The 16537-nt window shown below is 44.2% G+C and overlaps 1 protein-coding gene across 1 annotated transcript in view; it reads left to right on the top strand.

The window, feature by feature from the left end:
- si:dkey-22o22.2 (neural-cadherin) overlaps positions 1 to 16537 on the top strand; it is a 162939-nt gene that overhangs the window by 128794 nt on the left and 17608 nt on the right. The window contains 6 exon segments of the mRNA XM_053327682.1: positions 36 to 319; positions 3871 to 4500; positions 5217 to 6213; positions 9970 to 10063; positions 15007 to 15191; positions 16066 to 16301. Of these exon segments, the coding sequence (XP_053183657.1) occupies positions 36 to 319; positions 3871 to 4500; positions 5217 to 6213; positions 9970 to 10063; positions 15007 to 15191; positions 16066 to 16301 (2426 nt within the window).

Here is a 16537-nt window from a genome sequence, read left to right as displayed (position 1 = left end):
CACCTGCTAACCCGTTCTCCACTTCCTCCCTCTAGGTGCTAACGCCAAGCTGCGCTACCAGATCACGGCAGGAAACAACATGGGCACCTTCGACGTGGAGCCCGAGGTGGGAACCATCTTTGTGGCTCAGCCGCTGGACTACGAGATGGAGCAGCGCTACGAGCTCCGGCTAGTGGCCTCCGACGGGAAGTGGGAGAACGAGACGCTAGTGGTGGTTCAGGTGGTGAACCGTAACGACGAGGCGCCCGTCTTCACTCAGAGCGAGTACCACGCTGCCGTGACCGAGGAGCTCACGGAGCTGCCGGTTTTCATCCTGGAGGTCAGTAAATCACATCAGCCCGTGACATCACGTTAAAGGATCTGAAACAGTTTCAGGTTCATCATGAAACCTGAGCAGCAAACAGACGACACTGAGACAGGAACAGTCAAAAGTTTGGACATGATTTCTCATTTAAGTGACTGTAAAGTGTGTCCAAACTTTTAACTGGTACTGTTTTTAATATAAATATTCCCTATAAAACTATGGATGGAAACAGGTTTAATCATCTTTTTTTCATTTTTTTGTCATTTTCATTCTGCACTTCCATACATAAGAAAACAAAATATTGTTTATCATATAAGACAAGAAAAAATAGTCCAAATTGAATTTAGTAAATAGCAATCTAAAATGAATAGTCCTGATTTAAAATGGTCATAATTAAAATGATGTTCCAGTTATAACCATGAAGCAACTCCTGAGCTCAGTGACTTTCAACACACACAAGACTTCAATCAGGTTATGATACAATATGATACGATATGATACGATACGTTATGATACGACACGTTATGATACGACACGTTATGATACGTTATGATACGATACGACAGGATACATTATTATATGATTATGACTAAAACTAAATAAAAACTAAACTGAAATAAAAAAGCAAACTGAAAAACTAAATAATAAAAACTAAAGAAAATTTCAAAACTATAATAACCTTGGTACCAGGTGAGCTCAGCTTTTAGTTGCACAGTGAGGCTGACATCCCATATCTAACTAAGCCTGATAAAATAAAAACATAATCCTCTAGTCTGCGTAACAAATATATTCTCTGCTGTACACGAGAACACAAACTTTAATATGATGTTGAACTGACACGTACTCACCACTGAGAAAAAGCTAAAGGAGAGTTTCAGTTTATTATAATTATTAAGGTAAAGAAGAATGACACTAATTATTATTTTTACTTAAAACTGTTTTAATAAAGGATCATAAAGCTGTACCCCATGATGTCTTGCTACCTTTCACCCAGTGCATGCTTGGTCTTCGTAGCCGCTCTGTGACCCTGCACAACAAAAAGAGAGGATGGAGAAAATGGATGAATGGATGCGTTGATAGCACTGTAGATATTTTAGACCATCCAGCTGCAAGTTTTTAACTTTATACTCCGATCAGATCTCCATTCAGTCCACATGAAACCGTTTAAAATGTAAATATGAGAAAGTCACACCTCCACCGTGAAGGAGCCCGTTGTGAAAAAGTCGAAGTTTATATGAACAATATGTGACGATGTATCAGGTTTAATGCAGACAAATCTAATAGTGTTGGTTACGCTTCAAACATGGAGGAGAATTAGCCTCCAGCGACATCTCAGCGAGGATCCAGTGACTGAATACTAACACATCACACGTGTTAACACAATATCAGCTGATAGAGGTTTAACAGAGCCCAAACCTCCTGACAGGAAGCGCCCGTCATCTCAAAAGTTGCCTCTAAAAAGTCAGACTCAACCCTCTTCCTCCTCCTCCTCCTCCTTCTGCAGCTTTCATCCACCTTTCGTCACACCTATCTCGGGTAATTCACAGTAATATGCATGTGCCGCCAAGCTAAATCAGATTAAAAAGTTGGAAGCGCGTCGGAGAGGGCAGGGAAGTAATCCCCCGCCAGAGAGGCATGTGTCACCGAGTCCTCAACCCGGGCCCTGCTTCCCCCTTCGCCTGCTGGAATTGATTTGATGTGCGCTCGGTTCCTCTCTAACGCTCTCAATAGTTTTTCCGGCGAGCGGCTGGCGGCCCCTCCCTGAACACACGCTGCTTTCAGCCCCGTGTATTAATACAATTCAGCAGATAGCGAACGGAGGGGAAAATCCAATTTGAAATGAATATTTTTTGACTTCACCTGCGCGGCAGCCTCCTCTGTGGCACCGCGACTTCTCATCTTCAATATTGTCTACCTGTATCACATTGTCAGGAAATGCAAAGCGCCACACAGAGGGGGGAGGAGGAGGGGGGGGGGGGGACTTCAAAGGCTTCTGTAAACAAACCCTCTGGTGAGAAAAGAGGAGAAGAAAGGGTAAAAGTGTACTTTTTTTCTTGCTTTTGTTGGTGTCCATTAACTTTTAATTGCATTGTGTGTCGCGGTGACAGATGTGAGAGCTTGTGTCGCCGCCGCCGCCGCTCTCGTCCCCTCATTCAGAGAGATAGCAGGCAGGCAGGCAGGTTAATTAAGCACAAACAGGACAAAGCAACAGAGAAATGTTTATTCCTGTGCTGCAGAGCCCCTGCGTGCGGGGGCAGCAGCTGCAATCAGCTCCCTGCCTCGTGTCCTATTCGCCCGGCTCAACATTTGTACATAATGAAACAGCATTAAAAGTGTTTTGATAAGAAACACCTCAGTGGAAGAAAGAACAAATAGTGATACTTTCTTTAAAGGAGACGAAGTGAAAAGTCAAAGCGGCTGCTTTTGTTCAACCTGCTTCAAAAAACGTGTTTCAATGCATTTCTCATATAAAGAAACAACATGCATTATTTCACCATGAAACCGTGGCTTTGCTGTTTTATGGTGGTTGTTTTTAGAGTTTAAAAAAATGGTGCAGATTGTAAGAAATGCTTAATTGTTTAGTTAGCACATGTATTAGTCTAAACTTCTTTGAGTTTTCACCATAGACTGTATAAAAGAAATGGACGTAACATCCGTGACGTCACCCATTGGTTTGTGGACTGCTGCTCGGAAGCCAATAGTTTCGAATCTGGGCAGCACCATCTTGAAAATTTCAGGTGCATGCTGGGAAAAATAAAAACACGGATTCTACTTATATGGGCATGAGGCGGAGGCATGGGCGGAGCGGGGAGGTTGCTATGGTTGCGAGGGCTGGATCTCGAGGACATTGGGCAATCAACCTGTCAATCAGGACGTAGCCACGCCCTAATGCATACCCTGCTTTATCGTGAAATATAAAATCAGGGAGGCCAAAATGTCCCAAATGAACATCATACTGCATTGAAGAAGGCTTTAAACTAGCGATTGAGACCATAAACACATTTTGAAAACGTTTACTGAGGTTAGAAATCAAGTGAGAAGTTGGTGAATTCTCCATTGACTTGTATAGAGACGGTCGCCCCCTGGTGGCCTTTTGATAGAATGCAGTTCGAAGTTACTTCCGCGTTGGCCTCATTTCAGAGGACCAGAACTCCCCACCTGGTTTTCACACATAATTTTAAAGACCATTTTCAGTGTTTAATCAGAGAATAGGGAAGACTTGTTTCATACACAACAGCCAATCAGAAAGTGTTGTACCGAATTAATAAAATGCATGAAATAAGAGATACAGAATAAGACATTTACATACATTTAAAGGTTAGAAAACTATTGGCAAGTCTTAAACCTTTTGGAGGTTTGTTGCTTGTATAATTAGACAGTTGGTGGCGTAGACGCTGACAGGAAACAAGGACTCGAACCAGGGACGTTGCGGGTATATGTCATACGTTGTAACCACTCAGCTACGAGGGGGCTCCTACTTTCCCATTTTTTATTTGGACTGTGGGAACATTTAACAGACAGCAACTAAAACAGTTTTTTCGTTTTTTCTTGTTTAACGTTTGCAGGTTTCAGCCACCGATCCAGACCAGGAAGCAGACCAGACCGCCCTTCGCTACTCGCTCCATGGACAAGGTGCCGGCGGTGAGTTCACCATCAATGAACGCACCGGGAGAATTTACGCCCAGCGACGCCTGGACCGAGAGGAGCGGCCGGCCTGGAGATTCCTCGTCCTGGCCACAGACGAAGGAGGAGCGGGACTCACAGGCTTTGCCGATGTTCTATTAGAGGTGCGAGACGTGAACGATAACGCTCCCTTCTTCCCGTGCCCGGCGCTGGAAGTAGACGGCTGCTTCGTCGGCCAAGTACCTGAAAACTCCCCCGCTGACACCTCAGTCATGGAGATGCGTGCCATGGACCTGGACGACCCCAACGAGGGCAAGAACGCCATGTTGACCTACAGCATCATCAAGAACGTCCGCAATGAGATCAACCTCAACCTGTTCTCCATCAACGCCACCACGGGAACGATCTACACGGTGCTGCGCTCCCTGGACCGCGAGGTGGAAGAGCGGTATCTGGTGGTGGTGGAGGCCAGGGATGGAGGCGGTTTGGCAGGGACGGGGACAGCCACCATTATGGTTTCAGATGTCAATGACCACCCGCCCGTCTTCACTCAGAGGATCTACACCGCTCAGGTGAGTAACGCATCTAAAACACACATCTGACCTAAACATCCTCTTGTTTAAGGTTGGAGCAATTAATCGAAAAATAATGGAAACCGACATTTAGAAACTCTAATCGACTTAATCTTGCTCATGTCAATTAATGGTGGTGTTCACTGTTGCCATGACAGCAAAGGTTGCATATCTTTAAGGAATTTGAAAACTTGTCTCCAGTGATGATTTGAACCCAAACCATGATCTTTACATAGTTCTAATCAAGTAAACTAGACATTAACCACAGCGTCACACCTTAACCCTCCTGTTGTCCTCGAGTCAAGGAAGGAAGGGAGGAAGAAGGAAGTAAAGGAGGAAGAAGGAAGGGAGGGAGGAGGAAGGAAAGGAGGAAGGAAGGGAGGAGGAAGGAAAGGAGGACGGAAGGGAGGAAGGAAGGAAAGAAGGGAAGAAGGAAGGGAGGAAAGGAAGGGAGGGAGGAAGGAAGGTAGGAGTGAGGGAGGGAGAAAGGAAAAGAGGAAGGAAGGAAAGAAGAACAGAGGAAAGAAGGAAGGGAGGAAAGAAGGAAGAGAGGAAGGAAGGAGAGAAGGAAAGAAGGTAAGAAGGGAGGGAGGAAGGAAGGAAAGGAGGAAAGAAGGAAGGACAAATGGAAGAACGAAAGGAAGGAAGAGAAGACAGGAAGGACAAATAGAAGGAAGGAAGGAAGGAATAATGATAATATTCGTTGTGTCTGGCAGGTAACAGAGGACCTGGAGGTGAACAGCGAGGTCCTCGTAGTTTCTGCCACAGATGGCGACCAGGACGAGAACGCTGTGGTGACCTTTAGCATTGTCGGTGGAGACGAAGACAGGAAGTTCTTCGTGGAGACGGACAAGGTGAACCGGCGCGGCGTGATCAAACTGAAGAAGAAGGTCGACTTTGAGAAGCCCCATGAGAGGACTTTCAATCTAACTCTGAAGGCCGAGGACGCCGACTTCTTCAGCCTGGCCTACTGTCTGGTTCAGGTGGAGGACGCCAATGACCACGCCCCCGTCTTCTTCCCGCAGTTTTACGAGTCGCCGGCCATGTCCGAAGACGTACCCGTGGGGACTATTGTTAGTCAGGTCACAGCTTCGGATCTAGACTCAGGCCAGAATGGACGATTTTCCTACAGTATCTCCAAAGAGTCCGACCCCTACAGTCAGTTCCTGGTGGACCAGTCCGGTTGGGTAGTCGTGGCGGATTCTCTGGACAGAGAGAAGATCTCGCAGCACAGGATCATGGTCCTGGCTACAGATACTGGGACTCCTTCCCTGACTGGCACTGCCATCGTCGTGGTAACCGTACTGGACATTAACGACAACGGCCCGGAGTTTGAGGTTCCCTATAAGCCCGTTGTTTGGGAGAACACGCCGGCCCCTCAGGCGGTGCAAATGAACGACACCTCCCTGCTGCTCCACGCCACCGACCGCGACACCTCCACCAATGGCGGACCGTTCTCCATCCGGCTCCTCATGCTCACCTCCGACGCCACCAACTTCAACTTGACGGACTTTCGGAACGGCAGCGCAGCCGTCACGGCTCTCCGGACCTTCGACCGCGAGCGGCAGAAGGAGTACCGCCTCCCGATTCTCATGATTGACAGCGGCTCTCCTCCAATGAGCTCCACCAGCACGCTGACGGTCGTCATCGGCGACAGGAACGATCACCCTCACTCGCCAGGACACACAAACTTCATCGTCTACAGTTATGAAGGTATGTTCGTCTGTTATCTGTCGCCTTTATGATATGATGGTAGTTTGCTCTTTATTAGTGACCAACGTATGATAGTTTTATATTGTAGTCTTATGGTTTTCTTACTATTGTAGTCTTCAGTTGTGGGGCTTCTCTCTATATTTGAAGCCCTTGTGACAGATCGTAAATAAATCATAGTTAAAGTAGAGTTATTAAAAGCTTTAAATGTTGAGTACATACAGATGAAGGTGGTAATGTAAATAGGACAATGATGAGTGATGGAATATACAATATGTGTAAGCAGCTGTTTTGTTTTTTTTTACAATTTAATATACTTTGCAAACGTATTTCTTACGGCGCTTTTCCACTACACAGTTCCAGCACGACTCGACTCAGTTTTCTCTGCGTTTCCACTAGGGATAGTACCTGGTACCTGGTACTTTTTTAGTACCTGCTCTGCTGAGGTTCCAAGCGAGCCGAGCCGATACTAAATGTGATGTCAACAGACTGCCGGCCACTGATTGGTCAGAGAGTCACTGGAAGAGTCATGAGCCGTCCCACACAAGAATCAAATCTGGCATTTTTAAATAGCAACAACAGCGTTACAGTGATTCGGTTTCTCTTCTCTTTGCTTTATGTGTGACAGAAAGCCACATACAGCAGCAGGAAGGAAGGAAGGAAGTGTGTGTGACAGAAAGCCACATACAGCAGCAGGAAGGAAGGAAGGAAGGAAGGAAGGAAGTGTGACAGAAAGCCACATACAGTGGCAGGAAGGAAGGAAGGAAGGAAGGAAGTGTGTGTGACAGAAAGCCACATACAGCGGCAGGAAGGAAGGAAGGAAGTGTGTGTGTGACAGAAAGCCACATACAGCAGCAGGAAGGAAGGAAGGAAGGAAGGAAGGAAGGAAGGAAGTGTGTGTGACAGAAAGCCACATACAGCAGCAAGTACACCACTGCCTCCATGTCCTCCATTGTTTATGTGTTTGTGTCGCGTAGAAAACGAAGTCACGGCAGTTTCGCTGAGCCATTGCTATGACGACCCCGCCCACGTTGAGTAGGTACTTCTTTAATGGAAAAGGTCGTTCCTGGAGCCGAGGCGAGGCGAGCCGAGCCGAGTAGTGCTGGAACTGTGTAGTGGAAAAGCGCCATTAGTTTAGATGCAGTTTGACTGTTTGACAGGATATACTTGGGATTTCTTATATATATATAAAACTTCAACGATACTCATAAGCCAATCAGAATTATAGGCAATTTAATGGCCATGATGTACAGAGATAGGAAAGTATGCTTCTTCCTCCCTCCCTCCTTGTTTCCTTCCCTCCTTCCTTTCCTCTGTCCTTCTTTCCTTCCTTCCTCCTTCCTCTTTTCCTTTCTCCCTCCCTCCTACCTTCCTTCTTCCTCCCTTCCTTCCTCCCTTCCTTCCTCCCTCCCTCCTTTCCTTTCTTCTTCCTCCCTCCCTTCCTTCCTCCCTTCCTCTTTTCCTTTCTCCCTCCCCCCTACCTTCCTTCTTCCTCCCTTCCTTCCTCCTTTCCTTCCTTCTTCCTTTCTCCCTCCCTCCTACCTTTCTTCTTCCTCCCTCCCTTCCTTCCGTCCTCCCTCCTTTCCTTCCTTCCTCCCTCCTTTATGTTCCTAAGACTATGAAAGTTTGAGCAGAATTATGTACTATAACATAAACATGGATGGATTTTGGGTGCAACCAAAGCCTTTTATAATTCACCACCATTCTTTCACTGATTCTTGACTAAATTTGCATCCTCTCGCTTCATTTGACATGTTCCATTATTCAAAACAAACAGCATATTTACTTCTAAATGCATGCCAGACCCGTAAATTTATCTGCAATTTGCGAGCGACAATGAAATGAGTAAAATGCAATGCTGCCTCCGTTTGTGAGTTAAGCAATGCTCACAAATCACTTCTGTGAAACAGGCTGCGGGCTCTTGATTTGGTTTGGTTAGGGATCAAAGGGAACTGCTGCAAAATAAAAGTAAAGTAGTTACACAAAGAAGAAGCCTGAAAAGTTGTGTTTTTACCCCGTTGTGCTGTATACAACTAAAGTTTTGACCTTAATTTATCAGGGCCGAGCTTTTCTGAGCACACTCTCTGTTTAAAGCCTCCCAAGGTGAAGGTAGACCGCCTCGCTTAAAGGATAGATTCACAATTTGTCTGTTTTAAAACAACAATCAGGTGGCCATATGAGTGTTTATGTGTGTGTAATGATTCCTCCTGTTCATACTGACCATTAGATCCTTCATCATGTTTACAATGGAAGTGATGGAGGACTAAATCCACAGTCCTCCTTCTGTGTGTGAAAATAAGATCATTCATGCAGAGTTTTTGGAAATTAGGAAAAGAAAACAATAACCTACAAACGTGCGGAAGGAGCCAATAAAACCACAAGAGCTCATTAGATGACTCTCCTGTGGTGAGAAATACAACATAAAAACTTAGAAATACAGACAAATACACACAAAGGTTTTCCTCTCTGTAATCATTCCTCCTGTTCTTCATACTGATATTAAAACCTTCTAATGTGCTTCAATGTAAAGTGATGGAGACTAAATCCACAGTGTTTCCACTCAGTCATTTAAAAGTAGATGATCAGCTTCTATTGAGCTTCATCAGTCTGAGTTATTATATCAAGAGATATCTGACACATTTACAGTCTTTTTAGCATCATATCTCCTCTTAGTGTTTCCTGTTTCTCTGTGGTGGAAGTATATATGGTATATATAGTATATATATGTTGAGCTGTGGTGTAGTATATATAGTATATATGGTATATATAGTATATATATGTTTCTCTGTGGTGGAAGTATAGTAACAAAAAGACTTTGCTAGTAAAAACACTGTAACGTTGAAACATAGAAGATGAAGATTTGACTCATTTGGACTCTGAAGCTTCATATTATATATAAATATATTTAAATATATATATAAATATCAGTTTTCCTGATGAGTGCAGCAAGAAAAGCTGTTGTTGAGCAGCTGACTTCCTGTTCACAGCTGTAGACATAACAGAGAACATTTGTTATTCAGCGTGGCGGCTCAGATATCCCCAGCCGGTCTGAGAGACTCAACCTGGTGTGTTTCTGGTCACCAACGGGCTTCTCTAACCTTCAGGTCCCTCGGTGTCGCTCCCACAACCTCCCCAGTGCTCCACGCTCATGTTGTTAAGGCTGCGCTCGTCACAGTCGACTGCTCGCTGCCTCCCGCCCCCCCCCGCCCCCCCCCCCCCCCACATCACTTATTTAGCGTTGGTACCATCTGTCAGCCTGCTGTAATTTGCTGGAAAAAGCGAAGGTTTTCTGTAATGTATTTTTAGTGGATTCCCTCTCCGGGGCCTTTCCACATGAAAGTACATTAACCCACTAATACGACTCCATCACGTAGCTCCACAACACGCCATGAAGCAAACAATTAACTCCAGTTTAAGTCCCAGTTTTGACGGGCACATAAACAGGAGCCATTTTTAAAAGGCAGCTGATTTCACGGCTAAAGAGATTACAGCGCTGCGTTCATCTGCTTTTTTTGGAAGAGAGAGAAAGAGAGGGGGGAGGAAGGGGGGGGCACATCTTCCTGCTGCTGTCAAACCATGACCGTGCGTGCCAATGAGGCGTCGCCTGTCACTTTATCTCCTTCAAGAAGCCTCCACTTTCCTCCCTTCACTCCTAATATTTGGGTTGTACCACAGGGATCTACTCCAAACTAATTCCCTTCAAAGCTTAATGCATTTTTTTTTTTCACTTTTTTTTTTCTTCCTTGTGTCTCCTGACAGGTATTCTCCCGACAACGGCGCTCGGACGAGTTCAATCCCCTGACCTTGATGACTGGAGCGAGAAGGTGTACCGATTTGAAGGCAAACCGTCCAGGTACTTTGATCTGGTGAAAAAAAAAACACTGAGAGGTGGAAGAAGAGATGACAAAGTGAGAGTTTAGCATATACAGAGAGGTTAAAGGAAGAAGAAAAAGAAGAAGAGGTTGAGAGTTGAGATAGAGATGTGGAGAAAAAAGATGAATTAGGAGGTATAATATAGATAAAGGTAGCAGCTGAGGTACTTTATTTGAGTATTTCCATTTTACGTTACTTAAATACACTGTAGGTGATAAAATATTTAATATTTATCATTCTACTGTGGTTACCTCTGTTTCTTTCTTTCTTTCTTTCTTTCTTTCTTTCTTTCTTTCTTTCTTTCATTTCTTGCTTTCTTAATTTCTTCCTTCCTTCCTTCCTTCCTTCCTTCCCTCCTTCTTTCCTTCCCTCCTTCCCTCCTTCCTTCCTTACATCTTTCCTTCCTTCCTATCTTCCTTCCTTCCTTACTCACTTCCTTTATCATTCTTTTGTGGTTACCTCTGTTTCTTTCTTTCTTTCTTAATTTCTTTCTTAATTTCTTTCTTTCTTTCTGTCTCTCTAGGTGGATAAAAATATTTAATACTTATCATTCTTTTGTGGTTACACCATTTGACATTTTCAGGAGCATTCAGTCTTACTTTTGGTAAAAAAAGGTACAAATGTCATTTCAAATGATATAAAACCAACAAAAATACTAAATGTACATTTTAACAAACCTGATGCTGCTTTTATAACTAGTTTAACATATTCTTGAATTGCTCATATTGCCAACACTTATTTATCACTGAGCCTTATACTATATACTGTGAGGTGTGATGTAATGGACAGACGGCCGGTGCTCTGCCTCAGCGCTGCGTCTTTCTTACACAGGAATCAAATAAACATAAAATATACACAGCGGAGGACAACAGTACAAGGTTTGTTCATTGGAGCATAAATGAGACAGAAAACAACAGAGCAGAGCCGCAGTGAGCATGTTCAGTTAAACAACAGATTTATTCATCTTACATTCTCACTCATTTCTTCACAACCACACTTTAAATTAATAAAGAATAATTATGCATGTTTCTCTCTCTGCTCAGCCTGTTTTAGTTCAGAGTAGTCCTTCAATCATCCTCCATAGAACTAAATATCACACTCTCTTCTCTCCTTCATGTCGGCAAAGCTCCAAACCTCTTTGTCTTTATAAATCTTTATATCCCAGTCAACACACACACACACAGTGAGTTTAGATAGTTTGACCTCATCTATTACACACATGACCACAAGAAGCTCCTAATGAGTTAAAATCATAGACTGTATAAAAGAAATGGACGTAACATCCGTGACGTCACCCATTGGTTTGTGGACTGCTGCTCAGAAGCCAATAGTTTCGAATCTAGGCAGCGCCATCTTGAAAATTTCAGGTGCATGCTGGGAAAAATAAAAACACGGATTCTACTTATATGGGCATGAGGCGGGGCCATGGGCAGAGCGGGGAGGTTGCTATGGTTGCGAGAGCTGGATCTCGAGGACATTGGTCAATCAACCTGTCAATCAGGACGTAGCCACGTCCTAATGCATACCCTGCTTTATCGTCACATATAAAATCAGGGAGGCCAAAATTTCCCAAATGAACATCATACTGCATTGAAGAAGGCTTTAAACTAGCGATTGAGACCATAAACACATTTTGAAAACGTTTACTGAGGTTAGAAATTTAGTGAGAAGTTGGTGAATTCTCCATTGACTTGTATAGAGACAGTCGCCCCCTGGTGGCCTTTTGATAGAATGCAGCTCTAAGTTACTTCTGTGTTGGCCTCATTTCAGAGGACTGGAACTCCCCGCCTGGTTAAGACTCTGTTGTACAAAGAGATAAAAAGAAAAGCAGAAGATTTCAGAGGCAGCTGTTGATTCAATGTGTTGATCAGAAGAATTTCAGACACTAAAAATACTGTTACATACTGCAGGAATAATGTTATATACTAGAAATACTGTTATTTATATGTTTAAGGGTTGACAGGCTTGGTGCTGATTCAGTGTGTTGATCAGAAGTATTTCAGACCCACAGCAGCACATGTTGAAGCAGAGACTCACAGTATGAGCTCAGACTTATATCACATTATAATAGAGAACAAAGCTCCAGCGTCTTTGTATAATAAACAGAGACAAACCTCTCTAAAGAAATCACCTCCTGAATCTGTACTGAGAGAGGAGCAAAGCTGCTTTAACATAAATACAGAGACATAAATAAAGTCATAATGAATATGATATTTGCAGGTTGTCGATGTCGTTATAGTTGTGAATGGTCCTTTAAAAAAAAAAGAAATTAAAAAAGGAATGAAACCAGCAGAGAAATAAAGGACAAGAGGAAGGTTTCTTTCCTGCAGTGCATCAAACCTTCTGATAAATAAATAAAAGTAAACTCTCTCTTGTTGGCATATTGGCATCGAGGAAGTGGCAGATTAAGATCAGTTGGAGCTAAAGTGTCCTCCTCACATGTGACACACAGCTAGAGAAGCATCAAGAAAGAAAGAGAGAGAGAGAGAGTTTGGGGGGGGGGGAATAAAAGAGCTGCAGAGGAGCTGACAGATTTAAAAGAGAGAAGGAAAGACAGTACAAAGGTGCAGTGCGACAAAGAGGAGAGGGAAATTGGGACAGAAACAGGCAGTTTGAAGGGAGAAACAAAGAAAGAGTGCAAGAGAAATGAAAGGAGCAGAAGAGAGAGAGAGAAAAGGGGGGATCTGACTTGTCAGGAACAGTGCTATTAATACTTCATAAGCAGCAGTATTGAAAATTCCCAGTGAAGCGCAGCGAGGGCGCGCTCGTTTTGTTTGATGAGGCGAGGCTTCATGCGGACGCGTTGAAAGGAGAAGCCTGATTGCCGCTCGCTGCCTCCTCTTCCTCCTCTTCTAACGAGATACCTGCGAGGAGGAAGGACGGCAACAGACGACAAGAAGCGGCCCCCCGAGAACAAAAGGAGAGAGGGAGAGAGAGAGAGAGAGAGAGAGACAGAGGGACAGAGAGAGAGAGAGAGAGAGAGAGAGAGAGAGTGAGAGAGAGAATGATCATAGATGCTCCTGAACTGTCACCCGTCATCAGATCAGCCGGCTGATAGCGATTTGTTCACAGTATAGAGAAGGTGTAGGTCGCGTGTTCATTTAAATATAAAAGAGAGAAAGAAGAAGAAGAAGAAGCCAATAACAACATGTCACCTCCTCACAGGAAATCAAAACGATAAACAAACAGCAGAGAAACAGAAACAGAAGAAGAAGAAGAGATCCCTGTGCTGTCATTATTTAGATTTAATCTTTAAACTAAAACTAGGTTTTAAAAAAAAGAGATAGAAACATGAACATCAAATAAGAAGGTAAAACTTAGAGTGATAACAATAAAATAAGATAATAAAATTAATTAATTAAAAATAAAAGAATATGAGAAAAAAAAGTTTGTTAAAAGTTAAAGTCTCAGTTAATTAATTGATCCGGTCTGAGCTCTGACGGTTGCCACGGTGACGATGTGACGAGGTTAAACATTAACATGAGCTGTGATGGCTCGGTCTCAGGTCCGAGGGTTTGAGAGAGAGAGAGAGGGAGAGGCAGAGAGAGAGAGAGAGAGAGATACAGAGGGAGAGAGAGAGAGAGAGAGATAGACAGAGAGAGAGAGAGAGAGAGAGAGAGTGGGAGACAGAGGGAGAGAGAGAGATAGACAGAGAGAGAGAGAGAGAGAGAGGGAGAGAGAGAGAGACCAAGAGAGAGAGACCGAGAGAGAGAGAGACCGAGAGAGAGAGACCGAGAGAGAGAGAGAGAGAGAGAGAGGGAGAGAGAGAGAGAAAGAGACAGAGAGAGAGAGATACAGAGGGAGAGAGAGAGAGAGAGACAGACAGAGGGAGAGAGAGAGAGAGAGAGACAGAGGGAGAGAGAGAGAGAGAGACAGAGGGAGAGAGAGAGAGAGAGACAGAGGGAGAGAGAGACAGAGAGAGAGAGAGAGAGGGAGAGTTTTCTAGATCAAGCAGCTCTCCGTGTGGCTCCGTGTTGGAACCACAGAAGGACATCTGCTCTGAGACTCGTCTTAAACCTCGTCTGACTGAGACTTTACCCAGATGTTCAGATCTGTGAGCATCGGTTAGGTTTCCCCTCGGAGCCGCTGGCCTGTCTGATGTCAGCATGGTGTCATCATGACAGATAAACTGAAGGGAACGGAGCTAGTTACTTATTCATCCTTTATTTAAACAGGAAGTAGCATCTGTTTAACAAGAAGATAAAACAGTTATTATTAACCCTTCACATCCTGGTCATATTCTGACTCATGATTATTCTCTATGATTCATTAGAGAAGTGAATGTTAGGAGGAGAGAAGTATGAAGGAGTTAAAGGGTTAATAGGCGAAATTTCTTTTAATAACAGATAAAAAAAATAGGTGTTTAGGGTCAAACCTCTGTATGTGTGTTTGCGTGTGTGTTTGAGGGTGTGTATGTGTGTGTTTGAGGGTGTGTATGTGTGTGTTTGAGGGTGTGTATTTGTGTGTTTGAGGGTGTGTATGTGTGTGTTTGAGGGTGTGTATGTGTGTGTTTGAGGGTGTGTATTTGTGTGTTTGAGGGTGTGTATGTGTGTGTTTGAGGGTGTGTATGTGTGTGTTTGAGGGTGTGTATTTGTGTGTTTGAGGGTGTGTATGTGTGTGTTTGAGGGTGTGTATTTGTGTGTTTGAGGGTGTGTATGTGTGTGTTTGCGTGTGTGTGTGTGTTTGTATGTGTGTTTTTGAATGTGTGCGTGTGTGTATATGCGTGTTTGTGTGTCTGTCTGTGTTTGTGTATGCATGTGTGTGTGTGTCTGTGTGTGTGCGTGTGTGTATGTGTGTGTATGTGTGTGTATGTGTGTGTGCGCATCTACAACAGAAAGAAGAAAGATGAGTCCAAATTGAGGAATTAATTTCTCTCTCTCTCTCTCTCTCTCCTCTCTCTCCCTCCCCCCCCCCCCCTCTCAGGTTGTTCAGTTTGAATCACAGTTCGGGTCAGCTGATTATCAGAGAGGGAACTCCTCCCGGCTCCTACTTCCTGCAGGTGAGCGTATCAGACAACACCTGGCCTGATGTCATCTCCACGGCTCAGGTCGACGTCACGGAGCTCAGACAGGAAGCTCTGAGGAACGCCGCCTCCCTCCGCCTGTCCAGTGAGTGATGATGATGATGATGATGATGATGTCATCTTCTTTCTGAATGTGTGTTTCTTTCTTTCTTTTCATTTTCTCGCTTTATTATCTCTTGTTTCATCTTCTCTAATTCAGCCTCACTCCTTCTTCCTCCATTGTGTGTTTTTTTAAACCCTCTTGTTGGTGCAGCGTTTGTCTTCCTGAGTCAATTTGAATTATTAATAAAGCACAAAGGTATAAATTATCACCCAATTCTTTTTAACCCAACTTCATTCCGACTTTACACTTTTTATTTGGGAACGATTACCTCATTTAAATGAAACTATACCTCTTTTTTGAGTTTAACCCTCCTGTTGTCCTCAAGTCAAGGAAGGAAGGAAGGAAGAAAAGGAGGGAGGGAGGAAAGGAAAGAAGGAAGGGAGGGAGGAAGGAAAGGAAGGAAGGACGGAGGAAAGAAGGAAGGAAGGAAGGAAGGAGGGAAGGAAAGATTGAGGGAGGGAGAAAGGAAAAGAGGAAGGGAGGGAGGAAGGAAGGACGGAAGGGGAAGGAAGGAAGGAAGAAAAGGAGGGAGGAAGGAAGGGAGGAAAGGAAAGAAGGAAGGACAGAGGAAGGTAGGAAGGTCGAAGGAAGGAAGGAAGGAGGGAAGGAAAGATGGAGGGAGGGAGAAAGAAAAAGAGGAAGGAAGGGAGGAAGAACGGACGGAAGGAAGGAAGGAACAGGAAACAGGAACAGGAAAAACTGGAAACATTAAAACATACAATAACATTTTTTTAAAAACCCAGTTATAATAAAAAAAATAATAAAACAGTAGAGTAAAATAGAAAGAGAGAAATAAAACAAAAAGCTTGATTTAAATTTTATTAATAATAATATAATTCTCCTCGTCCTCCTGCAGACCTGACAGTGGAGCAGTTTTTCGGCAGTAGCGGAGGAGAGGAGAGTCGTTTCGCTCGTTTGGGCCGAGCGTTGGCCGAAGTTCTGCAGACGCTGCCGGAAAACGTCCAGATCTTCTCTGTAGGCGACGCCGGCCGCCACGGAGAGAAAGAGCTCAACGTCTGGTTCGCTGCTCGAGGATCACCGTACTACAAACCTGAGAAACTGCATGGATACGCAGCGGCTAACAGAGCCAAGGTGAGAGAGAGAAAGTGTGGGGGGGAGAGAGAGGGAGAGAGGGAGGAATAGAGAGAGAGATAGACAGAGAGAGAGAAGAGAGAGAGGGAGGGAGGGAGGGAGGGGGAGAGAGAGAGAGAGACAGAGAGAGAGGGAGGGAGGGAGAGAGAGATATAGAGAGGGAGAGACAGAGAGAGGGGGGGAGAGAGAGAGAGAGAGAGAGAGAGGGGGAGAGAGAGAGACAGAGAGAGAGAGAG

This window comes from Scomber japonicus, chromosome 10 (genome assembly GCF_027409825.1).
Source record: "Scomber japonicus isolate fScoJap1 chromosome 10, fScoJap1.pri, whole genome shotgun sequence".
Classification (NCBI taxonomy): Eukaryota; Metazoa; Chordata; class Actinopteri; order Scombriformes; family Scombridae; genus Scomber; species Scomber japonicus.
The sequence above is the reverse complement of the archived record's forward strand: the minus strand, read 5'-3'. Positions and strand labels throughout refer to the sequence as shown.